The sequence below is a fragment of the Labrus mixtus genome, chromosome 15, assembly GCF_963584025.1.
Source record: "Labrus mixtus chromosome 15, fLabMix1.1, whole genome shotgun sequence".
In the NCBI taxonomy this organism is placed as follows: domain Eukaryota; kingdom Metazoa; phylum Chordata; class Actinopteri; order Labriformes; family Labridae; genus Labrus; species Labrus mixtus.
In genome coordinates, this window is record NC_083626.1 from 14,784,233 (window position 1) to 14,810,123 (window position 25,891).

Below are 25,891 nucleotides of genomic sequence, written 5' to 3' on the forward strand. Positions count from 1 at the left end.
TCCATGATCGCTGGTAGTGTAGTTTACTTCCCAGATTTTTTAATGCAGCATGTTTTTCTTAAAACGAGGTTGATATCAAGCCGACCTTGTGCCTTCTACAGGAGCATAAACCACCGTTTCACACTCAGGTAGCTCGAGGAAAGTCTAGCTTGGATGGTAAATAGCTAATAATCAAATCCACTATGGAGAAAAGGAAAGGGATTTTAACTTCGCGGACCAGACTGTTGATCACTGCAGTTTTTAATGACAAACATGTTATCAGTCGATGTGTCGAATGTCTAGCATGCAACTCACAATTATTTTTTTTCTTGGGAAAAAAAAAAAAAAGAGGCTGTTTCGGCAGCGTTCTGTTAATCTCCTCCTCTGACAACGGCAGTGATTTAAATCATTAAAAGAATCTGAAAAGAATACTCAAATCTTCTTCCTGATAAGTCTGGTTTACTTTGTGGCTCGTAAAGTTGTATGACTCTTATTTTCAGTTATTTTCATAAGCAGCTAAAAACTCCTCACAAGAGCTTTAAATTCAATTCTTAGATGTATTTTGGACCTCTGAATCATACCATTGATTCAACTTGTGACAGCATCAGTCTGAGTTTGTTTAGACATTAATCACATTAAAGAAACTTCTCTTTCTTCCTGCATTAATCTCCCTCACACACACCTTGTATATGGCTTGTTTTTTTACTTCCTCAGAACATAGCCAGTCCCCAGATGTGCCACTAATGCCACAGCGACATTTCAGTTCTTTTCCTTTTAGTTTAAGGAAACGCAGTGCAAAACAAAACCCAAACTAAATAAGCTTAATTAAGACTTCCAACGAAACACAACAAGAAATGCAAACAAAAATCAAGAGGGAGAAATTAATCAGAGCTGGGCTTTTCTTGAACTGACTTCAGAAAAATGAGACAAGGAAATGAATAGGCATGAAAAAAGGGATGGAAGAAAGGAGGTGGGTGGGTGTTGAGGACATGAAGGAGTAGAGTGGATGTTGCTTTTCCGCCTGATTTGTAGGGTTTTTATCTGGCGGTTGCATCGGATGGGGGGAAAGCGTGGGCCACTGCTGTAGTGGCGTCGGGGGCTGGACACCGTTGACAGACAGGCCAAAATATAGCTTTCTTCTGCTGCTGATTAAAGAAGTCCAACAAAAGGGTGGAGGGATGGAGAAGACAGACGCCCTGACCAGCCACAAACACGCATGCACACACACACACACATCCACTACAGGCCACATCAGATGGTCACAATGTAGTCAGAGTTCATAAAATGCAACAGCATCAAAGAGGCGGGTTACAGTAAAAGTCACCTTGATGTGAACAAGTGAACCAGACTAGTTAAAAACACAAGACAACTTTTATTGCTCTCTGTTAATGATGATGATGGTTACAAACTCTGCTCAGAGCTTGTCAAAAGTAAACAATAAACACAATTTTCTAGCTTTGAAAACAATTCTTAAGATTTTTTTAACTCAACTGTATCACATTCTACATTTTCCAGACTTGAGATGTGAAGTAGAGAGGCGAACCTGCTTATAAATAATGGAACAAACTGTACATTATAAAAAAGAGTTTTCTCACAAACCAAAAGAAAATTCCCAGAAAGTGAAATGGGTAAACCTCAGAGTGTTCCATGTATAATACATATAATGACTAACCAAAGAGGAACTAACAAGACTCAGAGAAAATGGTATGGGCTTTTAAAGACACTGCCCCCTGCTGGTCAAACCGACACCTAATAACCTGCTGATACAGCAGCAAAGACAAACCGTGACACAGGATCACCAAAATGAGATACAGCTGACGAACACAATAGAACTTAAGTTATCAAAGCAATAAAACTGATATCAGAAAGGATTGCGTACATTGATTGTCACATTTGCTTATTGAAAACATCCTGGAACGACTCTAAACATTCATCTGATGTCAACATGAAGGACTGAGATCAAAAAAACATGTCACAAATATTAACAGAAAGCATACAAAAATGTTTTAATTGCTTTTGGTTAGGTTAAAAAGTGGAATGTTGTTTATAAAATATTGCACTTCCCAAAAAAAAATCGTAATAAATTCACAGTTTGATCGGTCAAAGGCAGAAGTTCCTCTGATTGAGTGTCACATGGCATTTAAAAGTCTTGCATAACACAACGTTGAAAGCTTTCCTTTTAGACTATTTTTGTTTATCAAATGAGTCATCCTCACTCATTAGATGTACTGACATCTACAATAGTAAAAACCCTGTTCAATGATAAATCACAAGATAAAATGCTTTTGATCCCACGAATAAAAAGAGCTCCAGCAATGACAAGATTTCCTCACTCATATTCCCTGTGTAGCCTGCAGACAGAGCCACGGACATACAGGGTACTCCGAGTCCTAATTTCTCCTACAACCTCCTCTCACTAACTAACATAACACTGGTGCAGACTGGACCACATGGTAGTAAGATTCACAATCTTAAAATAGTTTTACAACCTAAGAGAGGAAAGCGTGGGGAAGAAAGGGAGAGCCGTCAACTAACCTGGAAGCAGGAAGAGGAAATGATGTCACAGTTACAATATAATATTTCAAAAGAACGCTGCTGACTTTCCACATGTGTGGACAGAACAACGGTCATCCACTTGATCCTCTTGTCATGAGGCATCATGATTCGAGGGGGAATGCTCATTATTGTCCACTATGACGGGACTGCCAAAATGACTTAGATCCCTTTTCCCTTGTTCCAGTCCATAACTATGACTCAGCTAAATGCTTGTACCAGCACTTGTCCTTGCAGTCATCGAAAGTCACTCAATTTGACCCAAATATATTAGTCACAGCTTCAATTGGAGCCTCTGCTGGTCAGTGCAGACAGACTCATCGTTCCATGTCTCCTGACAGAAGGCCCAACCAATGCATCTACTGGCAAAGGGAAATAATAGCAAATGCCTTTAATCCAATGGGTGCACATTTGAAGTGGCTCACTTTCTTAAGGTTAGAAAAGGCAGTGGTGAAGTGGAAATTTCACTGGATTTTAGACAGTCCGCTGGCCAGGAGGAGTCTAAAGGGGACGGTGGAGCGTGACACAGTCAAAGGCAGTCTGTGGAGACCTGGAAAAAGGAAAAAAGAAAGGAAAGACCATAACGTCACACACAATCAGAAGGTGGGTTCCAAACCTGAGAAGCTAAGAAAATAGTGTTTTTAGATGACATGAATGTCTATTAATCACAGAACAAAAGTGAGCTGGGAGGCAATGGGAAATTGCAGGAGGAGCTGCCATGGTGCAGAGATGCTATCTGTGCCGTGAGGAAGGGGATTGCGTGTATGTGCGTGTGTGTTGGTGTGTCCATGCTCTGAGCTCTTGTTTGTGTTGGGTGGAGAGGTAGAAGGCGTGTGGGCTGTGAGGGGTCTAGGGCGGTGTGCCTGAAGGTCCCCAAGGAGACCTGACTACTCTTGTCCCTTTACACTTTCCTGAAATAATTGTATTCTTTCTATCTGAGGAAGAGAGACCAGCCCACAGGGAAATGGGGCCAAAGGTGGGAAAACATACGACACAAATACCTAAGAGCTACAAGTTTAAGCACAACACATGCCCACATACACAAATTCATTTATACAAAGTAGGTCAACTTGACTTAAAATGAAATAAGACTGACCAAAGGCACGGATGAGCTCTCTCTGTACGGCCCAGGTGACCGTCTTGATCAGGGAGGCTGAGGTGAGACCAGCAAACAGCATGTTGTACATGAAGACGATGTAGAAGTTCCCAAGCCAGTTGTAGCGTCCAAAGTCTCCCAGTAAATCAAAGCGTGTGATCCCTGACAGAAAGGAATGGATGCAGAAGAAAGTATTATACTGTTGAATGAACTACTGAACAGGGCCTCACATGCACCTCAAGTGACCATGGCATAAAGGTGCCCTCTTGTGGTCTTTCCTAAAACTACAAGTAAAATGTTGATTCAGAAACTTCTGATACTACAAACAAGAAGCTGTGTTCTTATCACATACGTCAGACTACATACCAACGACCAAATAACCACTTCTGAAAGTATATCACTATTCAGGTTATCTATTGGATTTAAATAAACATTAGACCATTTTCCAAGATTTACAAGTTTTTGTTTTCCTAATCTTTTTTTAAATGTAAAACCAACATCGACAGTTTCTTGAAATGCTTCTTAAACTGCAAATGTAAGTACTAGTAACTTATTTTATAAATGCACTTTAATATGGGACAACATTGTACATCAACAGCACAACCAAACAAGTATAGAAAAATACACACAGTATCTACTAAACTAAAGGTTGCCCCTTTTACACTTTAAACACAGGAAACATTTAAAGCTTGCTAAGAATAAGTTGGGGGTGTAAGGAAACATCAATATGGATCAGTGATCATGATCAGCAATCCTATATCATCGATACAAAGTGGCCACAGATTGAATAACTTTTTCACTTCAGCAAAAGTCCTACCATTTTTAAAGAAACAATGTTATATGGCATGATGATGGAACTTGTGAATCCCTAGATTTCAAGTAATAATGACACTGGAGGAAAAGCTGTAGCCTTTTCTGTAATTGTAGTTAATGCTGCATCCTTACCAAGTGTGCGTGAAAAGACGGGCAATGCTGAGCTCAGGATGAGAAGTGAAACGCAGTTTGCAATCATCTGAAACCAACAGACATCAGAGGTCAAATATACCACATATCATCGCTGGTTGTTTGCCACTGTGAGATTAGACACGACTAAAGGTGAGCTGTCAGGTACCTGTGTGAGGTTGGTGTCCTGTGCACGAGGCATTAGGCTAATGAAGAGAGGAGAACTATAGAAGCCCACCACAGACGAAACCATCAGGTAACTGAAATCTTTTTTTAAGGGAAATACTGGAGAGACATTTCAAATATGCAGAAATAGAGGGAACTATTTTTAATATGTGACTTTAACAGCATGACAAAAGGACATGACAGGTTAACTCTTGGTTCACATAGTGATGCAGAAGGTGAAAAAAAAAAAAGGATACAAGATAAGGACTACTTGAACTGCAGCGCCCAGTGAGCCAAACATGGAGAAGGAGGCCATCCCCAGGTGAGGGTCCTACAACACATAGAAACAACAAATGTCAGTTTACACAGTCAAAAAAGTTGCTGTGTCAACACCCAGAATTTTCTTTTGGCAAAATGCTGACCTCCATCCCTCTGGGCATGGCCGTCTCATCCAGGAGCAACTCCAACACGTTGAAGCAGACCATTAACACACACATCACCTGAGGAGATAGAGTAATTATGAAGTGATGAAAACAATCGCCTGTGTTAATAAACCAGAGAGTTAGAGTATCAATAAATAAGCCTGTACCGTCAGTGCGAGGAGCATGAGCATGGCCAGCGGATAGCCCAAGTTTCTCTGCCATGGGGACGCTTTCCTACGCATTTCTGTCAGGGATAAAAACAAACAGAGTTTACAGCTAAAAAACATGAGCATGTCATCATTGTTAGACAAGCAGAGATCATTCTGCCAAGAAAATCTTACCAAGGGCGATGCGCTTGCTCTGGACTGCTTGGTACTCTCTCTTCATCGCTTCCAAATTGAGTTTAACCCAGCATGATGTACTGCTACCTTTATTCAGATAATAATACATTGTAGAAACAAAATGTCAAGGAACCAGCTTTAAAGTGAATTGTCAGAAATGGAAAAGGAGTGTTGGTGCTCATGGTGCTGCACTCACAGTTCAGTTTCCTAGAGAGGGCGTCTTCCTCAAATGTGGTGCAGTTCAAAGTTTCATCGACATCTTCCAACAGCTGGAGGGGAATAAGACACATCCGTTTAAAAAAATACAGTTCACAGCTACATGAAGATTGCCGACGTAAGGACAATTCTATATGAAGTTGGAAATATTAAGTTCAAGTCACTGGGGGCGTGACTTACCCGCGGTTTGACCAATAGGCTGCCAGTTACACTGAACATTCGGGACAAGCCAAAGGGAGTGCACACTGAGGACAGAAACACACAGATGGTGGTATGAAAGTTTAATTTGCTCAAGCCTTGAGCTGCTCATGTAATTGTAATTGAGATATACTTACACAAGAGCAGCAACACTCCAAACAGAGAGATGCCTGAGTATAGGTAGGGAAGGTAATATTCCCACAGGTCTGAGAAATCAGAGGAGAGTGTAAGCAGCTAAATTAAAACTGTTAAATCAGCTATTCATTGAGGGATACACTTATTATGCATGTGACTCACCGTAGAGACTTTTCCTGGCTATGTTGTCATGGAGCAGGGCTGATGCAACCCACACAATGCCCAGCACGAGCAGAGCCAGCAGCAAGAGCAGCACCACTGCTTCATAAACTCGTGCCATAACCCCCTGCACAGACAAAAGAGATGTTCTATGACCTGATACATGCTGTCAACTTTAAGTCCTCATTTAAGGTTCGTAAGAGTCCGGAGGCTTTATTTGTTCAGGAAGTGCCAAAAAATGTTACCTTTCTGGACCCTGCAAACCCTTCAGACTCTGTGAAGAAGTATGCAAAGGGCATGAGGAAGACTAGGGACAGATTGGAGAAAAGGAAAACTAGGTTCCACAATCCTAAAAAAAAAATCAGAAAGATGTTGGAAATGTTAGTAATCAGTCTAAAACAAACACATTCCTAAGAATTAAAATTGCAGTGAAGCATTTTGGTAGTACCCCATGTCAGCCACTGTGAGGTGTAGTCATACCCTGTGCTGTAAAGTAGCAGGACTAGACTGGCCATCACAATAAATTAAATTGTGCAACAACTTAAAATATATAAAACATGTATAAAATATTAGATTGTAGCTACAGACCAGGTTTACTTTTGGACTTCATAATTATTGATCCTTCAACTAACAAATCAATTGGATGGAAACATTGAATAAATTCCTGTTATTCAATAAAGTTGGAGGGGTAAAGTGTGGTGGCAAACAGTTGGATCATTTCTAAAAAGACGACACAAGGTCACAGCTGCTGTATCTATAATAGTGATATGTTTGGACACAGGCCTGTAGTGTATTGATTTGGAGCTTGTTACCAGTGATCCTCATTAAATCTGAGCTAGTTACAGAGAGAATTCCACTGGTTCTTTTGACGATCATCTACTGTTTGGTGTTGAGGACTAATAAAAAAAAAAGAAAAAAGTACCGTGGATAAGAGATCCATTGAGCCACTGCATGTAGTAGCTCTGTGGGAAGGTGAGCAGCACCTCATTGGACAAAATGGAAATGGGGAGAAGGAGCACAGCACACACCGCGACTGACAGGGTGAACGTGCACAACCACAGCCTGGGAGAGAAATAAAGAAAAGATATCAGTGAATTCACAAGGAAGCTTGGGATCTTTGTGTTGTCTAACAGAACAGCCTGGATCAAAGGGTGGCCCAGGATAAGGTAATACAGTGCCAGCGTGTAGGGGCAAAGGGCGAAGTGACACTGGCATGACCTCATCACAACCAACAAGCAAAAAACTACACAGGCACAAACAAGACCAAGCAATAAATCTACATGCTGAATGGCCTCAGGGTGCTACACAAGTCAGGTTGACTAAGATATCTACTCTGACCATTCTCACTGACACTAATCACAGTAAGTGAGAGAACACAGATTCCTGTGGGTCAGTCAATCATACGTTTTCACTTACGCAATTTTGTTGACCGTGGCATCCTCGATATCATCTGAAAGAGAGCAATAAATAGAAGTATGTTTACAGCTGTAATCAGACAGATTTACACTGTCACAGTTTTTGAGGTCAATGGCGTAAGAAGGGTAAGTTACCACAGACTTAACCAACGTGTTATCTATAAAAACTTAACTGATCCAGTCTTAGACATAATTCCAAATGCAAACAGGCGAAGTGTTGAAATGTAAACATATATCAAGTCTGTGCGGTCGTAAGAAAGGGGGTTTATGTTTACTGTATACACAGATAGTGTACATGGGTGAAGTCTGCAAAGAAGGCAGTCCATATGTCGAGGAAACAAGAAAAAGTTTCAATGGCCTCAGAGTATGGTGTTGGGGAAGGGGGGGTTGCAGGTTAGGAACATTTTGTTCAAGCAAGACCAAGACCCTAGTAAAATGACATGAGCTGAAAAAGAGTGGACTATTAGGAATATCTAGGGGACAGTTCTACGAGTGTAACTCTGTTTATTATTAAGCAACATGCTATAGTTTGTGAGAACTAGACGGTATGAACTGCTGTGTGAAATGCAATGCACTGAGCATGTCTTTGTTACTTCTTTCTGTGCAGATTCTGCCACAGTCCTTATAATAATGATAAAAAAGCCTGAGGATCAAAACCAGTTCTTGGCTCCTTAGAGTCAAAAACAACTCTGTCAAAATATTGCACAACCATCATTTAGCTACAGGGCACAACTGCTCTGCTGTTGTTGATGCACAGACGACAGCAGGCTAATGTAAAGCAGGTTTCATCTCCTTTAACAGAAATGAAAATAAACTAAACAAGGGGGAAAAAAGCTGTCCTGCAGGTTCCAACCAGAGAGTGGAGATGGCTGGATATCCGACATCTGGTTTGAATAATAAGTAATTGGATTTATTGTGTAATAGTTTGGCAAGTCAAACTGCAGAACTGTAAACTTATTTAACTTACTTATATTGCATTGTCTTTAGTCTTAACAATTAAAAACACATTGAAAAATGAGTCCAATCTCAAGATCTTTGAGATGTCTGCATATAAATGGAGGGGCTGGTTTTTAGTCACAAGTATACTTGTGTTTGTCTTGTAACAACATTCTTCACCTCCCCTCCACAGAGACACTGCTTGAGGAGGTGGTTACATGTTACATAACACGCCCTCTGCACCTCTGGACTCTGACAGACGAGGTCCAGGGCCTCAGGTTGAAAATTGCAATCTTAGCACCATGTAAAAGCCTAGGCTACATTTACACGAATGCAAAAAAAGCCTCTGTGTTTATGTTTTAAGAAATGTTTGCAATAAAAATTCTTTAAAAAGAATAACGATGATAGTTAAGCAATAAATAAATATTGCATTTTTACAAACATGCACACACACGCAACAAACACACACACACAATCTGTATGCCTGTCAACACCATTAATTCCCCTCCCGGCAGTTTTCCACAAGCCTGTGATGTTTCTCTCTCTCTCACAGAGGAGTCATTGTGTGCTGCATGTTGAAAATCCAGAAAGAGAATGGCTTTAAAACTCACCTGTGACAAACTCTGCAGCCTTCTTGAAGTGGGTCAGGATGATGTAGGCCACCATGTATAGACATGTAAACAGGAGTACACAGATCTGCAAAAAAGAGGAAGAAAGAACTTTTTTTTTTCAAAATCTTTTACACTTTGCATAGTTTGAGAACATGTTGTGCGTGAGTGGTTTTCTTTTACTCGCTTTAGGAGATAATTGCAAAAAAGAAACCTTCCAAATAGAGTCCGGCACTGCTGAGAAGCAGCACCGTATTTAGATTAGTTTAACTACAACACATTTGTTTTAAAAGAACATTCTGTTTCATGCAGAAAAAAACAGAAAGAAAATAATCAAAACAAGCCATGTACTGTAACAGATGCAAACAGCCAAGACCAGTCACCATTTTGCAAAGGCCAAGAGGGACAGATGGAGTCTGAAGATTACCAATATATTCAACAAAGAGTGAAATGGGGGACAGTGATAAAGTAGGGAGGATTAAGGGTAGTAAGAGAAGGTTTGATACCAGTGACAGCCCCCATGCTGGGCGTAAAGATCATTATCTGAAATTATACTGAATCTGCCAACAGATATAGGCTAAACCTAAATTCACTCAGCAATCTGTTGTCTGGCAATGCTCTCAACATGCAACCCCCGAAGACAGAAAATCATCTCTAAGATTAACTCTGGTTCTGTCCACTTCATTAAGTCTGCCAACACCGAGTTGATGCAAACAAATCAACAGACACATCCTACACAAATTTGAATGCTGAACTTGTGTTTCAAGAAGAAAAGCACAAAGATTGACTTTGGGTGCATGTACTTCTCTCTTTCTCACAGCATGCTAGGTGCTATGGATATAAGTGTTTAAAATGAAATAAAGACAGACAAACTTGCCGGTGTATTGTCGCCGCAATTAAAGTTAAGAACATGTTTAGCTATCAAAGTACATAAGCATGACAGGAACTCACTTTTGTTTTAGAGATCTACAATCATGACTCTCAGTGTTTCAGACCCTCAGGGTCACCAAAATAATCAAAATTAATCCTCTGTGGGTGAAGACAGTCTGTGATACTTTGTGTGTGCATTTATTTAACAGTGGAGAGACGAAGTACACTAAAGTGTAGGACTGATAGTATGATTTATGTTGCCAGACCGCATAGATTGAAACTTTTTTCTGCATGGCAGCTCAGAGGAAGCCCAGAAGGGTGACAGGATGTAGTACTTAGTTCCTGAGGTATCAACAGCAACAAAACAAAGAGCGAGAATGACAGAAATGTGATAACATAACATCATGAGTGCATTCGAATGGATATGAGTTGTTCCTAAGGTATCAGGTTTCCACAGATGATGATGATATAATACAGTAACATATAGTTCAATGAATGAGGTTAAAACAAAGAAAGGTCCCATAACAAGAGACAACTAGGTCAAAACTCTCCAGTGCGCCTTTTTTCTTTGATTCTATAACAAAAGGAACATTTAAATTGGATCACTCATATGGCACCATAACATAGGCAGAGGTATGAGCCTACCCCTCCTCCCAAATGATCCCGAAACAAGATGTCGACCCACTTTAGATTTAAAATGAAAACTGATAGTGGAGGAAAAATCTGACAAAAAACGCTGCCATCTCATTTCTGCAACTCGTTGTTAAAAAAGGGGGACCATAAGAGGCTGGTTTTATCGTGCTGTATGTTTCAGTTTAACAGCTGCTAACTTCCTAAGCCCAATTGACAAAGGAAGGTTATTCACACATATCTTTGAGTCCTGCTGTACATATACCCATTTAACATGGCTTTATTATTCCCTCTATTGACGAATATATCCAGCAAACGTTTTGTTTCAAACTAAATTTCATGTTTTTTAATCAAACAGAAAGGTGGATCTGTTGAAAAAGTCAAATTTTTCTCTGTATACAAGTGAATGCTCGCTGGGCTCACACTGGCTGCCTCACATAACAATAATGGACTGTACAATTTATCAGCTCAGGCTGCAAAATTGTTCAATAATTCAGCCTAATTTTGTAAGAGCTAGCGAGGGTTAATCCAAGAAAAAGAGAACAATGAATCTGTATGTGGTGTGAAAAAAAGGATGGAGTGACAGATTAACACCCATATAGTCCACACATGTGAACACGTGCTCATTGGCAAAGCTGAGAGCTGGCAGCACACGTAGCAGGCCACTGAGAAGAGGGTTTAAAGTATACTAGAATACAGAGAGACATCTTTGTGTTCAACAAGCCCAAGGGCCAAGAGTTCACTGAGTGTTTAAGATTCACTGAGTTACCTAAACATCTTTGTGCCGATTCAAGCACAAAACAATGATCCTCTAATGTTTTCACATCTTGCCTAACCTTGCAGTTCCTGTACCATTTCAAAAGGAGCTGGAGGTTGGCACTGACAGTAAATCCCCCTCAAAATATCAAGTGGACTCCCTCTCTCAGTGTGGGTTATTTCAGGGGCACCTCGCCTCTTGTCCAACCAAACATATTCAGGTAAAGCATAACTGCCTTTGTTTACAAGTAAGAGGATAGATTAGGTAAAACTATTTGAGATGTTGTAGAACAGCCAGTAATAACTGAAAATGTTGCACGGGCTAAGACATCCTGATCCGAGACTAGGCGGCCAGCTTCAGCACGTTCGTTTCAAGAGTTGTGATCATTTGAGTGGAATGTGAGAGCAAATATTTGATCGCTTAATCAAACGAGATTTAAGAGACGGTAGAGCTGAAGATGTGAGTATGTATTTTAGTATTTATGTTTTTGAGAAAAGGAAAATGAATTACTTCATGGACAATGTGCTTTGGCCGTAATCCGCCATCAAAATCATTATATAACCTCTGCTTTAAAAAAATGACTTCTGAAAAGAGATTTGATCGAATGCTTGAATAAAATAATGATTAATGTTTCTCTTCTTTCTCCTACATAAAATTATTTCATGTAAACACACTTTTGAAGATCACTTCGCGTGTTAAGATATCTCAATACGTGCTGATGCTGGGTGTTCCATGTATCTATTTATTATGAGCTATTTATTCTTCTGATCATTGATCCTTCTTAATTCCTCCAGGCACAGGGTGCGGGCTCTGGGTGTGTACTCGAAGCTTCACTGTTTATATTATCTCGTGTACACCCTGGTACTCTTGTTCAAAACTATTTACAATCATGGCCACTAACAGCTTGTCAGTGATGAGCTGGTTGTTGTGTGCTAAACCATCTCTGTGAAGAACACTAAAGTCAATGTTTGAATGCATGGCTTACATGGTTGTTTAATTCAAATATATTTAGAATTGGAGCCTTTTTTTTCTGTAACTCTGAAGCAGGAAAAGAAGAAAAGAAGAATTCATTTTAATACAAATATTCTCATATCCTAATAGCTTTCCATCCAAAAGACCTTGAGGCAGATTCTGGCTTTTCGGATGCTATGACATAACAAGAGCTAGATTAAAATCTAGCATTGATGGTTTGTGTTTGTAGCTTTAATGTTACAGAAAATGTTCCAAAAAACTTCTTTCATAAGAACAGTGGATGTGATGTGATGGTTTTTCGACAACAAACAGACTGTCTTGTCTTTATGTCTTTTACCTTTTATCTCTGTCATCTTTTTATGGTTTTAATCTGTTTCCTCTGATTGTTTTAATCTTTTACTTTTTTGGATCAGTTTAATCTTTTGATGGTGTTATTCTTTTACATTGTGTTATTCCCTTTCATCTTTGACAGTCTTAGTGGTTTTACATTGTTTCATTTCCTTTTCATATCATTTGTATCTGTTTATTTTCTCACTATTTCATTCATTTTTAATCATTGTCTTCCCTACATTTTTATTTTAGTTTCAATTTGTAAAGCACTTTGTAACCCTGTTTTCAAAAGTGTTATATAAATAAAGTGTCCATTACAGTATAAAAAGCTGCATAAAAGCATTTTGCATTTGTACTAAACAGTTTGACTTCAGAATAGATTTAACTGTTTAATTCAAGTATTTTTTGCTTTTCTATTTTATCTTGTACTTATCATCTTACCCTGCCATATTTTACTATTTCAATCGTCTAAGTGCTATGAAACACCATAACTCAGATTCAGAAACAGTAATGGGGGGGGGGGAGGGGGGGGGTTTCCGAACACATATTCCCGTATTCAAAATAATCTGATAACAGCATGAATACATTAATGATCAGAGAGATGCAGGGGGCAGCTGACCAGCATGAGAGGGAGCACTGATTAAAGATGGTAAGTCTGAGACTTGTGGTCAGCCACTGGCTTAAGAAGGGGGGTGTTATCTCATGGGTTCAGGTCTTAAGGGCAAAGGAACCAGGATAACAGAAGTGCATCGGAATACATGTTTGATATTTTCTGGTGGATGTAACTAACCTAACCCTTCCTGTGATGCATGGAGTTGATGGATTTATTTAGTCAATAGCAACAACCGTCTATTTCAAAATATGACAGCTTACCACAAACAGATAGCTCATTCAGTTCCAAAAGCATCACAAACACTTTATCCCATCAGGTGATTTTACTTTGGATGTAGTCAGTGATAAAGACTTTTCATTTTCTAAAAGAAAAGTTGACTAGTAGTCATAGCAGAAAAAACCTTTCAGTTCTACAAATAACACGTGTTGTTTATTATCAAATATGGTTTAAGAGCCTTGAAACTGGAACACCAAAATATTAAAGGATATTTATTCCTATATGGTATAATTCAACCATAGGCTACATCTGTCTGCTAGCCTAATCTACAATTACACAGTGTTGCACATCATCACTTATGTAGGCTTTAGTCTCTCTTATCTATGTACAGTTCAGCAGAACCAGGACAAATTGATAAGTCAACCACTGATTCCGAAGTGTGCAGCAAACATGTGTAGTCTAGTTTGGCATTGTCCCTTATGGTACATGGTATCACTATCAGCAATATCTCTACTAAGAGCACTGTCAAGGGTTAAAGGTCAAGATCTGTGTGTCTTGCTGTAACTGAACTGGTCTTCCTTTAGAGTCTGAAGTTCAACTGGCTGTGGATTTTACCCAAAATAGATAATCACTCTGAAAGAACAGCACAAAAAAAACAGAGTAACAGTGAAGTAGACCAAGAAGAAGAAGAAGATCAGCTTGATTTAAAACCACAGCACACAGATAAAGAAGTTTTGGGAAGAGGCTCTGTGGTCGTGACTCAAGAGAAGAACACTATTCGCAGATGCTGAGTAAGTAAGTAAGCTCCTTGATGTTTAAATGCATGATGACCAGCTGCATCCATATAGCACTTAGCGTGTGCACAGAGGTTAAGATAGCAAGAAAAGATGAATTAAAACCGTAAAAAACCTATAAGCCACGTTAAAGAAAAGTTTAAGGTTAGCCTACTTATGTCCAATGCGACTTTTTTAGCAGTCTGAATTTGAGGGATGAACTTTCGAAAAGACTCGAGAAAAAAACAAATACAAATAGTAGTCCATACTAGTAAACCCAAGAGGCTTCCTTGTACTTATTAGACAGCTGACTGTATTGTTAGGGGCGACCCTCATATGCATATTAACCGACGGTCACAATAGTGCAGCGGTAGGCTACTCACTATGGTCTCCCTGACACGGTTGTGGAAAAGTTGCTCTCTAACCGACACGTCCTCCGTTTCCATCCTCCAAAAACATAACCGTATCCTCAGGCTGAAAAGCGCTGGAAAGAGTTAGAACATGTTAAAAAGTTTTTAAAACACGGGTCACTTTATAAAAGTAACGCCGTGAGTGAGCTGCTTGTCAGCCCGGCTGCATAGAAACGGCTGAGCTAGCCGGCTGCTATACACTCAGCTTTGATAAAACACAAACAAGGAGGGGTCTCCAGGGGGCGGGGCTAAGTGAGAGGAAAGCTGGAGAGCCCGACAGGTAGCTGTCAATCATCACTATAATTATTTGGCCGGCGTCATCTATCTACTAAGGTCATTCATGTACAAAGGTGTGTATACATATTCAACATACCAGGGAGGGTAATGTTATAAAGGGTAAAATGTTCATGACGTGTGTAAGTATTTCATTGTTTTGAGCTCTCATGTGTGCCTTATTACATTATGATTTATCCATATAAGCCTACCGTTGAGAAGTGAATGGATATGTAAATCAGTAGGTAGTTGTGTTTTTTTTCATTTGAATTAGGAAGACACCTGGCCAAAAGTACTATACTATACTATGTACTATAATTCTGACTGAGGAACTTGTTCATTTTTTACTTTTCATTTCCATTTTATAGGCTACAACAGGCTATTTCTGAACTACATTTTAGATTCCCCCCCCCCCCCCCCCCCCCCCCCCCCACAAACTGTCTCCAAAATAGTCACATGTAACAGGCTTTTTAGGCTACCAGTGAGGCTACATTGCACGATTATATATTTGTTTTACAGTTACTCTGATAGCCATCATGTAAGATATCAAATGCTGCTATACACTCAATTGCATCAGTATTCTGTCATCATAAAATATAATAAGGCCATAAACCTTCAAGGGCAATTTGTCTACAATTAAAGTACTTTACTTTATATTCTCCAGGTTAACTTTTTTTCATAATAACTAAGATGATGGCTTTAGAGAAGTAGCCTATAGGCTTATATTTTTAAAACAGATTTACTTCTAAATGAATAGGGCCTATAGATGGCACATATACCAAAAAATAGCTTAACATTTGAAATATCTTTATGATGCTCTTTCCCCATTCTTCATGCTCTATTTCATTACGTTTCTTTATGTTTACAATGCCATCTCCTTTCTCAGACAGATGAAGGTATTCAAGCACCATTATAATATCCCTACATAATATCTCTTTAAGATGATTTTCTGGCTTCATCAGTTCACATGAGCAAGGGGACAACATGTTGATGCGCTTCATGAGTTGACGTTGCAGTATAATTTCATGATCCAAAGTCCAACTGTTGCGACAACATGCACCCACTGCAATACGGAAAGGATTGGAAAGGATTAATCGGTTATAAGGATTGAAATTATGTTCCCAGTAAGTAACATGGCTATTTTTATACAAAACCAGATCTAAGATGTATTTTAAAAGAAAGTATAGATTAAACGATTATTCTTTGGTTTTCTTAAGGATTGTTTTTTTTTTTTTTTTTTAGAAAAGTTGCCACCTCTGACATCTTAGTTTGTTATGTCTTTTATCTAAAAAAAAGAATGACATGGAGTATAACAGCCTACTATGTTTTGAATCACGCAATGACTCAAAATGACAATGTCAGTAAATGACAGATGAGCTAAATCCCTCTTATATAATATATTACTTAACCGACGGAGTGGATCACAGAGATTAAAAAGCCCTGGCAAAGGTCCCAGCAGCACGCACAGCTTCAACACGAATTACAACTACACTATCATAATCTAATAACACAGACAGCTAGATTGACTTGCATATAAATTAGAACCATTCAGGTACCATGTTTTTGTCAAGAGGATGGTGCTGGGCAAACCTGAGGAAGCTACAGGCCCTCACAAAAAAAGACAGTAAAGTTATTTTCAGGGTTCCACAGATTTTTGATTTATTTTACACAAAGTTTTGTATTGAGTTTAGACTAAAATCTTCCTTTAATTTCAGGTATTCTTTAAGGATGACTTCTAAATACCTTCAAAAGGACTGATCCACACAGGCCAAAGGATGGCAAAAAGTGTAATGGTGGCCTACTTTTTGTGGGCAGTAGGTGGGCCTTTGGGCCTTCACCATTTATATTTAGGAAGAGACAGCCATGCTCTGTTGTGGATGCTAACCATTGGTGGATTTGGGTTTGGCTGGGTCAGAGAGGTTTTACGTATTCCTGCATATGTTGGAGAGGTCAATCAAGATGCAGAGAAAGAAAGAAGAGTTCCATCAGTAGGCCCTGTCAGATTTGCTGGACAGGTGTGTGTTGGGATCTACTTCGGCATCGTGGCTGTGATCGGACTGAACTCCCTCAGGTTCTTCTACCTGATCGTTCTGCCTCTCTGTGTGGGTGCAGGGGTGCACCTGGTGTCCAGTATTGGCCAGCAGACCTCTGATCTCCAAAAAACGTTGACTACTTGTCTCATAACCTCTCCAATATTCTATGGAAGCTCATTTTCACCTCTCCCTATAAGCCTGGCTGCCAGTGTGACTGCAGCAAAGCATCGCAGGTTCAAACCTCCACGAACACCTGGGTCAACACAGGAACTAGGTAAGATCACGCTAATATGACAACAACACCTTGATAGTTCACTGGTCTGAATGTTTTAGGCATGCTCACGTAACAACATTTGTGTCTTTCATCCAGGTCCAAGGCTTTACAGGCTTGGTCTAGCCTGGCTGGCCTTCTCTGCTCCTCTGGGTTACTGTATTTTCCATAACACCACAGCCACACTGTACTACCTGTCTGACTGTTTTGCAGCATTGCTAGACTTTTTCTGGTTTTTGCCTTGGCTCAGAAGTGTATTGGAGTACATACTTCTAATGCCATATCGGATATTGTGTGTTATTACTGGAGGGGGCTACTATGAAGAGGCCTGGAGGAAGGTACTGGACATACTGCTCAAGGAATACACTGAGAAGGAAAAAGAGGCACTTCAGGTAAGCGATCTCATAACTCCGGAAAGGAAATAAAAGGGATATTATATAGAACATCTCCAGGAAGTGAAGTCATAATTTCCAAATATTTTATGTGATGTGTTTGTGTTGCAGGTACTTTCACTGGAAGTAGAAGCCTCTCTTGAAGAGATAACCCGCAGCTACAGGGAGCAAGCAAAGAAATGGCATCCAGACCACAATCCAAGCAAGGATGCTGAGGCAATGTTTGTGAGGGTCCATGAGGCTTATGAGGTCCTTCTTCAACACCACAGACCTCAGCGATTCAAATAGTTTCCCTTCATTATTTACTGATTGTCCTGAATAGTTGCTCAACAGTGAGACTCTTGATTGCATTGTCTTCTCACTCATTATTTTTGATGAAAATCTAAAAGCAGATCACGATCAGTGACTTGCATGTGTTTTACTTTTTTTTTTTTTAGACATCCACAGTTTTTTGATTTGTTACTTGGCAGAGTTGGTGTCAAACAGAAGTTTGCCGCCACCTTGTGGTGCTATAGCTATATTAGCATCATATACAATTCCATCAGAACATTTTACTTATATTTAAATGTCTGCTTATATTCTATTAAAACGCTACCACTTCAAACACATATCATTTAACCGCACACTGGGAATGCTGCAGCATTTAATTCTTGAAATAGGCCTATGTCATAACAGTGTAATAATGGTAGCCTATAACGACACAAGCCAAAAAGAGGTTGCACTGTCATTTAGCATTTCTGGATGAGGAATAGACTATTAACATTTTCTAATTGATGTGGCACATTATTTGATTCAATGTAACCAGCTTCCTGGACAGCGAATAGCCTGCAGGCTATTTTCAATAAAGTTATTCCTGCACAGTAGGCTATTTTATAACGTGTTCTTCTATTGGCTGTAAGAGTAAATTTCATCACATTTCTACCACCTGTTCCCGCAGCTGACATGCATCGATGCATTCGACAATCACTGAATCTGGAGCTCTGTTGTACAATTATTCGGTCTGTGTCCCAGCATGGGCCCGGAAGTTGTTTGGGATTCCCAGGTAAAAAAAAAAAAAAAAAAAAAAAAAAAATCCCGGAGATGCTGTCGTCGCCTGGGAAAACAAACAGCTATCCAGACAATTAAAAAAGAAAACACCAGTCGGTCGCCAGATAGGGAAGAGGCTCGTGGACTTCTCCGCAACGCTTGGTAAGACCATCCATTTCTTTAAATTTGAAAGTACAGCATGTTTTTGAGTAGTTGGTCGGGTGAATGCCATTTGTCGTGTGGTCGGGTGCCATAGCAACGGCTCATGAGAAACATTGTACAGCTCAGGCCCTTTGACGTGCTCGATGTTGGGTGACAGCAGCGTTCATGCGGATAATGTGGACAGTGGCAACTCCTGCAACAAATTGCCGTTATGTCTAGCCGCCGTCTGGACCGTCTGTGTGCTGTTTGGGGCTTATATGAAAGCTCATTTCCCCGAGCAGCTAGAAGCCCACTTATAAATAGCGAGACAATCTGGAGAGTTTTATGAAATATAACGATGTGTGTTTTACTGCACGTTGGCCATATCGCGAAGAAAATGTCTGGTGTGCGTTTTTAATCGCCGTGCCCTGGTTTGACTGGCGCGTCTCCCGTCTGCAGCAGCGCCTGTTGCTCCCTAATGCCAGGATATTAATTTTCCCTGCGAGGTGTCGTCTCCGCCCCCCTCCCTCTATCCCCCTCCCCCCCCCCCTCTCCAGTCTCCGCTGTCCATTGTTGTCATCCATTAGAGAGCTAAAGGGGCAGCAATGTACAGCTGAATATTTCTCTTATCTGTCTTTTTTTTCTCTAATCTTGAAATCAAAAAAGAGCCCTATGCTTGAACTCTGGTCACAGAAAATCAACATTATGCTGTATCTTCAAATGCTGTGAGGCAGAACCTGTGTCATTTTATGTGGAGGTAACCTCAGGTAACCCATGTCGAATTTTTAAACAATATTCATTATTTGTCTATTAGCTTTATGTATTTAAGAGAGGGGCTGGACAAAATAAGAAAACATAATAATACAATATTATAAACTATAATATAATCAAATATATCAGATAAATATGATCATTAAAAATAATACAACCAACAAAAGACAAGTGACAAGATATATAGGCTACTCGTTACCCTATAGCCTACCATATGCCTACACTTAATCTTTCAAAAAAATCTACTTTCTCTTCTAATGCTTTCTTTGCAGCTAAAATAATACAGAGATTTATCAAGTTTGACTTTAAGGTGAGGAACTTTCCGATGTGTAATTTTGGCTCCCCCTGTAGACAAGTGGTATAGGCTATGAGCTTTAAGCTGAACTCAAAAAAGAAAAAAAAAACATCTTAGTAATAAACTTAGTTGAGGTTATCTCAGATTTTCCGCTGTAGAGCGAGCATTTGTGGGGGTATTGCACTAGATTTCCTTTCAGAAAAAAGAGTTCCAGTAATTCTGTTCTCTCTGGTAGTTTTAGCTCCTCCTTTAACTTTCCATATGTGTGAAGAAGAGCAGAAGAAACTAAATAATAAAAAAAAAGCAGAGCAGAAGTTTACTAGATGAATGATTCTGAACTCACTGGAAGTCAGTCGGAGCTGAAGCGTAAAGGTGTTAGTCTAGCCTGAGTCTTGTACCAACAAACACATGGTGAGTAAACGGTTAATTTAAAAGTTAAAGTATTAAATGTGTACTTGCAATTTGTATGTTTGATTATTAAGATAATTTGACTTTTCTGATGATCGTGAAGGGATAATATTGAAGATTTCAAATCATTTTATAGGCATCTGGTGACAGAATGAATGCTGACGACTGCAATGGATGCCCATTTGCACAAGGTCAGTTAAATATCTAAAAGGAAAACAACTGTACATTTATGTATGAGTTACCAGACTCACATGTTTACTTTAATAATGTGGGCATATTTGTGCTTCAGGTAATGAAGGAGAGTCGTCAACAGAACAGGACTTTTATGGCGGATTGCAGGGCCCTTCAGCGAGATCACCAAACAGTCAGCAGTCCTCACCACACCGCTCTCTTAGTGGTCAGTTTTCATTCGATTGTTTCACTGTGGCTACACAGTCTGTATAGGATTTATTTTATTAAATTAAACATCAAGAGTAAATATATTTATCTACATCCTCCCACTATACAGCAAACTCCATCAAGGTTGAGCTGTGTGGCGATGATGAGTCACCAGGTGCTCCTCAGGCAGAAAACAGAGAGGCTGTGGGGGACGAGAGCGGGAGGGATGACAGTGGGGACCCCATGGAAGAAGGGGGCACAGAGTACGCTGCGGCTGAAGGGGACGGAGCGAGCGTCTACAATGAGATTGTCAGTCCAGACCCTGCAGGACAGTGTTGTGTAAAATCCGGGTGGATCCCACCTGGACCCATCCGGCTGCCCAACGGGAAGCTCCAGTGTGAGGTGTGCGGAATGATCTGCATTGGTCCCAATGTTCTCATGGTGCACAAGCGAAGCCACACAGGTGAGAACAAGAACACTGCACAGAAAAAAAGTCTTATTTAAAGTCAATAACTAAAGGCAATATTTCTTATGATCCTCTATCCATCCAGGCGAGAGGCCGTTCCAGTGTAACCAGTGCGGAGCCTCCTTCACTCAAAAGGGGAATTTACTGCGCCACATCAAGCTGCATTCAGGAGAGAAGCCTTTCAAATGTCCAGTTTGCAACTACGCTTGTCGCCGGAGGGATGCCCTGGCTGGACATCTCCGCACACATGCAGGTAAATTAGGGAAAAAATACAATGAAATACTATTCCTTATGGTGATGCTGAATAAATATACAGTATATGCAAACAATGGTCCGGGGTAAATGTGGGGATAAGAAGGGTTCATTTGTGGCTTCTGTGAAGCTCAGAAAAAAAAGGTCTGCATCACCACATTGTACAGTAAAGCACATGACAAAATTCAAAGGTTAGTGAAAACAGGAAATCCTGTTGGTGTTTTTAAATTTTGAACACACAGGTGTTCGCATACAGACACAGTAAAGGTCTTTGGTAGATGTCTGCAAGAAAAGAGTCTTACCAATTCTGATTTCTGCGAATTTGACGTCAGTCGCTCTGACGAATTAAGAAGATGAAACGATGCGGTGAAGAGTTATACGTTTTTCTGTTGAACAATTTACTGTAGAACAGTAATTTCCCATCAATGGGGAAGTCCATTATCTCACACCTAAGGTAAGGCGTTTTTTTTCTCCCACATATGTTTAAATGACCATCACCTTTCTATTCCATCAACAGGACCCTTCATATAGGGTGAGATTTTGTGTCGATTTGTCTGTCTCAGAAGAAATCATTGAAATGTTTTTCTCTTAATTCCAGTGTCTTCTCCTACAGTGGGAAAACCTTTCAAGTGCACCTTCTGCAGTCGTAGCTACAAACAACAGAGCACACTGGAGGAGCATCTGGAGCGCTGCCACAGTTATCTAAACAGTCTGGACCACAAGGCAGCAAACAACACACTGATAGCACACGGTAACCATCACACAAACATTACCTTTTATAAACAATATCAAGTTCCTGCTTGATATTTAAAGCTCCCGTAAAGAGTTTTTAGCTGGTTATGAAACAGACTGGAGTTAATACTTATGCCTCTATATGAGCAACAAAAGTAAACCAGACTATTAGAAAGAATATTGATCATTTGTATACAGTTATTTTTAATGACTAAAGAAGCTGCCGGGGGTAGGTGTCCGAGGAGGAGATAATCAGAACGCTGCCGAAACAGCCTTTTTAAAAAAAATATTTTAAAGGTTCATTGTGAGTTGCACTTTAAAACAAAGAGAAATTAGATTTTTTTTTGTCTCAAGTCCTACTTACTGGAAGAGATCAGTGAAGAGATAAGACGTACACTTTGTCCACAGAGGATGCCAAAAGTGGCATTAACCAAATGTTACTCACAGGAGCTTTAATAATAAACTAAATAAAGCAATTTAACATATTTGAACACATAATGTGCAAGTCAAGGTGATGTCTGTTTGCAGGTGAAGAGTCAGTGAAAATGGAAGCTAAACCTGTCCTCAAGCCTTCCAATGACAAAATCCAGTTTGTGGACCGACTGGCTGCTAGCATCACCAAACGCAAGAGGTCAACACCACAGAAGTTTTTGGGTGAGTTTAATTTAATAAGACAAGTCATGTTATTGGTACAAGGTGTGCATATACATATATTTCACAACTCTATTTCAAATATTTTCTTTTTCAAATTATTTTCATTTAATCATCAAACCTTTGTCAAACATGTGATCTAATACTGAAAGTCAACAAAATATGAAGTTATATTTGGAGACAAATGCTCCATGAAAATGGATTGGTTTAACAGATAAAGTCAAATTATTTTTCATTATTATTATTTATATGTGATATATTCTTTTAATAGGTGAAAAGCAAATGAACCTTGACCTACCTGAAGCACCTTATGAGTTGTCGTCTGGCTCTGAGAAGGAAGGCGACCTCATGAGCTCTCAGTCTGCTGGAGACCCCTCAGAGCTGGCTGGCTCACATCTCCAAGGCAGCAGAGTTAAAGGGGAGACCAGTGACCCGCCTGCACTGTCACACCTCCATCCCGCTTTCCTGTCTGAGTATCGCACAGTCATGGGCTCTATCAACAGCAACGTGGCTCTTCACGGCTCCCGAGCCCATGGTGGAGGTGGGCCAGCAGCGGTGATGCCTTTTGAAGTTGCTGGTGAAGGGCGCGGCAATCAACCCTCAGCCCACAGCCATACCACCTCTCCCAACGGCTGCCCTGACTCTACAGACACAGAGAGCACAGCAGAAGAGCAGAGCACAAGGGCAACTGCCCCGACAAGTACCTCCAACAACCACCACCTCCACTACCAAACCCCAGCACTGCCCCGCAGCCATCCCAACTCAAGCCCCAGCAAGGCCAAAGACTTGGATCCTGATTGGGAGAGAGCGCGTCCTGTGCCCACCACCATGGGAAAGAGGGGCTCTGGGTCCCACCTCTCTTCCAGGGAGACCGTGCAGGTGTTAGACAGGGACGGCCGGCCTGTGCGCTCCTTCCACTGCCATTACTGTCGCATCCTCTTCCTGGACCACGTCATGTTCACCATCCACATGGGCTGCCACGGCTTTCGCCAACCGTTTGAGTGCAACATCTGCGGCCACCGCAGCCAGGACCGCTACGAGTTCTCATCACACATCAGCCGTGGGGAGCATCAGGTGGGCTGAGGAGAAGGGTCTGAGATCAGGGCTGGTGGAGGTGGGGAGGGTTGACTGCTGCTCCGGTTCATGTTTGTTCTGCACCAGATCAGTAGCTTTGAATCCACATTGTAAGTACAAGTGATTTATTTTAAGAATATGTATTCAACTAAAGCAGATGACCTTTTCACTGCAACATTTCAAATTAAGATGAGACAAATTACATTCTATGATCAATTGCACTCCCTTATCTAATCATCCAGCAAAACGACTTGTTTTGCTTCAAAAGTGCCTTCTTTGGGGATTTCCTCTTAACTTTAAATAAAAAAAAAAAAAAACTGGAGGGAGACTGGTGCTTCAAAATCTTAACTAGCCATCTTTTGCTAAGTGATATAGTTAGCACTTGTGAGAAGTCATATGGCACAGGCAGTTGAGAAAAGCATCGGCTGCACATGTGAAGAATGATATGGTATGCACTGAGAGCTTTGGTTTTTTTTTGCGATTGAAAAGGGTATTTTGTGTGGTGTGTCAGTCAGGTAAGATTAATATGCACTGAGAGATTTGTGCCTCTGGGTTCAGGAGGAGCTTTTGTCACAGACGAGCACAGAAATGGATTGCCTTAACTCCTACAGTAGCACACTGTTGTAGGGAAACATTGTTTACAGCCTGGTGGAGCCGTGTGTGAAGATAAAATATTTGCAGCTGCACAGTGAGAGAGGACTTGACAACATTTGGAAGGGAAGACACTTAATATTACACAAAATATTCACCTGAATTGGTTAAGGTTGAAAGTTTTGGATTTTTAAAGCGAGCCTTAGAGAACTGGTGCAGAACAGACCATGAGCTATTTAGTGTACAGAAAGAGCTCAGCTTATTTGCCCTGGGTGCTTTACCTATTCGGGATTTCACTTTTTAGGTTCTCTGCTTTTACATGAACACCTTTGCATAAGCACTTAATGGCTTTACTTTTCTTTTTCTGTAATTGTTCTACTGCACTGATAAATCGCACAAAAACTCACAGTAGTTCATCTTTTGATTTGCAACACCAGTGTGATGTTAACGGAGCCGGCCTTCTGTTGAACACAACATTGCACTGGTCCTGCAGTCTTCACTCAAAAGTGCTTCAGTGTTTGACTAAAATATATTTTTTTGTGTATTTATTTGTGATTTTGCACTCAGCAGACAAAGCTGAGATTAAAAAAGAAAAAATCAGCATAATGTAAGTGAACTAACAAAAATAATGATTTAAAAATGACTCAGTTTAGATCGGTTCAATTATCCCTTGTGATTATCTATTTAGTGTTGTTTGTTTCAGCCTTTGGTGTATTTAATCAGCTATATTCCAAATCTTTTCCAGCATATTCCTCGAGTCCATGAAATGTTACCTCCTGCTTCTTTATAGCACCCAAAAACCTTATTGCTACAGTACGTTGAGTTATCTGACCATGTTAATATTGAGAACGTGAATGAGACCAAACTCAGTATTCTTACTTGTTATTGTGGGTTTGCTGCTTCACACTTTAAATTCAGTTCCTTTCATTGCAGGCAAAAAATATACTTGAACTGTTTCGAGCAAAGCTATTTAAAAAATGCACTTGGTTTGATAAGTAAAGATGTGTGTGTGTGTGTGTGTGTGTGTGTGTGTGTGTGTGTGTGTGTGTGTGTGTGTGTGTGTGTGTGTGTGTGTGAATGGAATATAGCATGTGTGCTCGTCGTTTTCTGCTTTTCCCTGAATTGTGAATTATTTTTTTGAAATGTGAAGTAATTTCAACAAGTGGAAATGAGGCATGGGTTTTTGTCTCCTTGCGTGGACTTTTCAATGTTTCAATGATATTTTGTGAATGACGTAACATGACAAAACACTTTACCTCAAAGTTAAAGATGTTAAACTGCCTCATTACTGTATTTCAAAAAAGTCATGTTGCTTTCCAAGATGTTCTTGCAGTTATCAATGCGTGCCCCTCGATATTCTCAAAACTTTTTACTGTCAATAAAGTTACGTTTATTGTAAAA

The 25,891-nt window shown here is 40.1% G+C and overlaps 3 protein-coding genes across 7 annotated transcripts; 2 read left to right on the forward strand and 1 right to left on the reverse strand.

The window, feature by feature from the left end:
* Window positions 1-2,597: 2,597 nt before the first annotated feature.
* Window positions 2,598-14,930, reverse strand: lmbr1l (limb development membrane protein 1-like). Its single transcript, XM_061058692.1, has 17 exons — window positions 14,710-14,930; window positions 9,169-9,253; window positions 7,623-7,656; window positions 7,129-7,268; window positions 6,452-6,555; window positions 6,210-6,333; window positions 6,050-6,118; window positions 5,895-5,959; window positions 5,695-5,767; window positions 5,499-5,585; window positions 5,325-5,401; window positions 5,158-5,235; window positions 4,993-5,066; window positions 4,740-4,830; window positions 4,574-4,640; window positions 3,629-3,790; window positions 2,598-3,082 (listed from the first exon to the last, which is right to left on the reverse strand). Exons 1-17 carry the CDS (start codon window positions 14,770-14,772, stop codon window positions 2,997-2,999), a joined length of 1,479 nt encoding a protein of 492 aa, XP_060914675.1. The 5' UTR covers window positions 14,773-14,930; the 3' UTR covers window positions 2,598-2,996.
* dnajc22 (DnaJ (Hsp40) homolog, subfamily C, member 22) lies at window positions 14,177-18,568 on the forward strand. 3 transcript variants are annotated; one of them, XM_061058693.1, is made up of 5 exons: window positions 14,177-14,344; window positions 15,951-16,133; window positions 16,725-17,316; window positions 17,413-17,705; window positions 17,817-18,568. In XM_061058693.1, the coding sequence occupies exons 3-5, from the start codon at window positions 16,785-16,787 to the stop codon at window positions 17,991-17,993; spliced, it is 1,002 nt and encodes a 333-aa protein (XP_060914676.1). In that variant the 5' UTR covers window positions 14,177-14,344; window positions 15,951-16,133; window positions 16,725-16,784; the 3' UTR covers window positions 17,994-18,568. The 3 variants fall into 3 exon arrangements, with proteins under 3 accessions (XP_060914676.1, XP_060914677.1, XP_060914678.1); XM_061058694.1 differs by having other exon boundaries at window positions 15,972-16,133; XM_061058695.1 differs by lacking the exon at window positions 15,951-16,133.
* A 147-nt stretch (window positions 18,569-18,715) lies between these two features.
* ikzf4 (IKAROS family zinc finger 4) lies at window positions 18,716-25,891 on the forward strand. 3 transcript variants are annotated; one of them, XM_061058691.1, is made up of 8 exons: window positions 18,716-18,893; window positions 20,483-20,537; window positions 20,636-20,743; window positions 20,855-21,187; window positions 21,276-21,443; window positions 22,041-22,193; window positions 22,703-22,828; window positions 23,097-25,891. In XM_061058691.1, the coding sequence occupies exons 2-8, from the start codon at window positions 20,498-20,500 to the stop codon at window positions 23,906-23,908; spliced, it is 1,740 nt and encodes a 579-aa protein (XP_060914674.1). In that variant the 5' UTR covers window positions 18,716-18,893; window positions 20,483-20,497; the 3' UTR covers window positions 23,909-25,891. The 3 variants fall into 3 exon arrangements, with proteins under 3 accessions (XP_060914674.1, XP_060914672.1, XP_060914673.1); XM_061058689.1 differs by lacking the exon at window positions 18,716-18,893 and adding an exon at window positions 18,952-20,349; XM_061058690.1 differs by lacking the exon at window positions 18,716-18,893 and adding an exon at window positions 18,952-20,349 and having other exon boundaries at window positions 22,056-22,193.

Coding starts and splice junctions, on each gene's coding strand:
- ikzf4 (XM_061058689.1), top strand. Junction 20,744..20,854: donor ACCACACCGCTCTCTTAGTG/GTCAGTTTTCAT, acceptor CCCACTATACAG/CAAACTCCATCAAGGTTGAG. Junction 21,444..22,040: donor ACATCTCCGCACACATGCAG/GTAAATTAGGGA, acceptor TCTTAATTCCAG/TGTCTTCTCCTACAGTGGGA.
- dnajc22 (XM_061058693.1), top strand. CDS start 16,785: ATGGCAAAAAGTGTAATGGTGGCCTACTTTTTGTGGGCAGTAGGTGGG. Junction 17,317..17,412: donor TGGGTCAACACAGGAACTAG/GTAAGATCACGC, acceptor TCTTTCATCCAG/GTCCAAGGCTTTACAGGCTT. Junction 17,706..17,816: donor AGGAAAAAGAGGCACTTCAG/GTAAGCGATCTC, acceptor TTTGTGTTGCAG/GTACTTTCACTGGAAGTAGA.
- lmbr1l (XM_061058692.1), bottom strand. CDS start 14,772: ATGGAAACGGAGGACGTGTCGGTTAGAGAGCAACTTTTCCACAACCGT. Junction 5,960..6,049: donor TGGAGTGTTGCTGCTCTTGT/GTAAGTATATCT, acceptor TTCTGTCCTCAG/TGTGCACTCCCTTTGGCTTG. Junction 5,067..5,157: donor CCATGCCCAGAGGGATGGAG/GTCAGCATTTTG, acceptor TATGTGTTGTAG/GACCCTCACCTGGGGATGGC.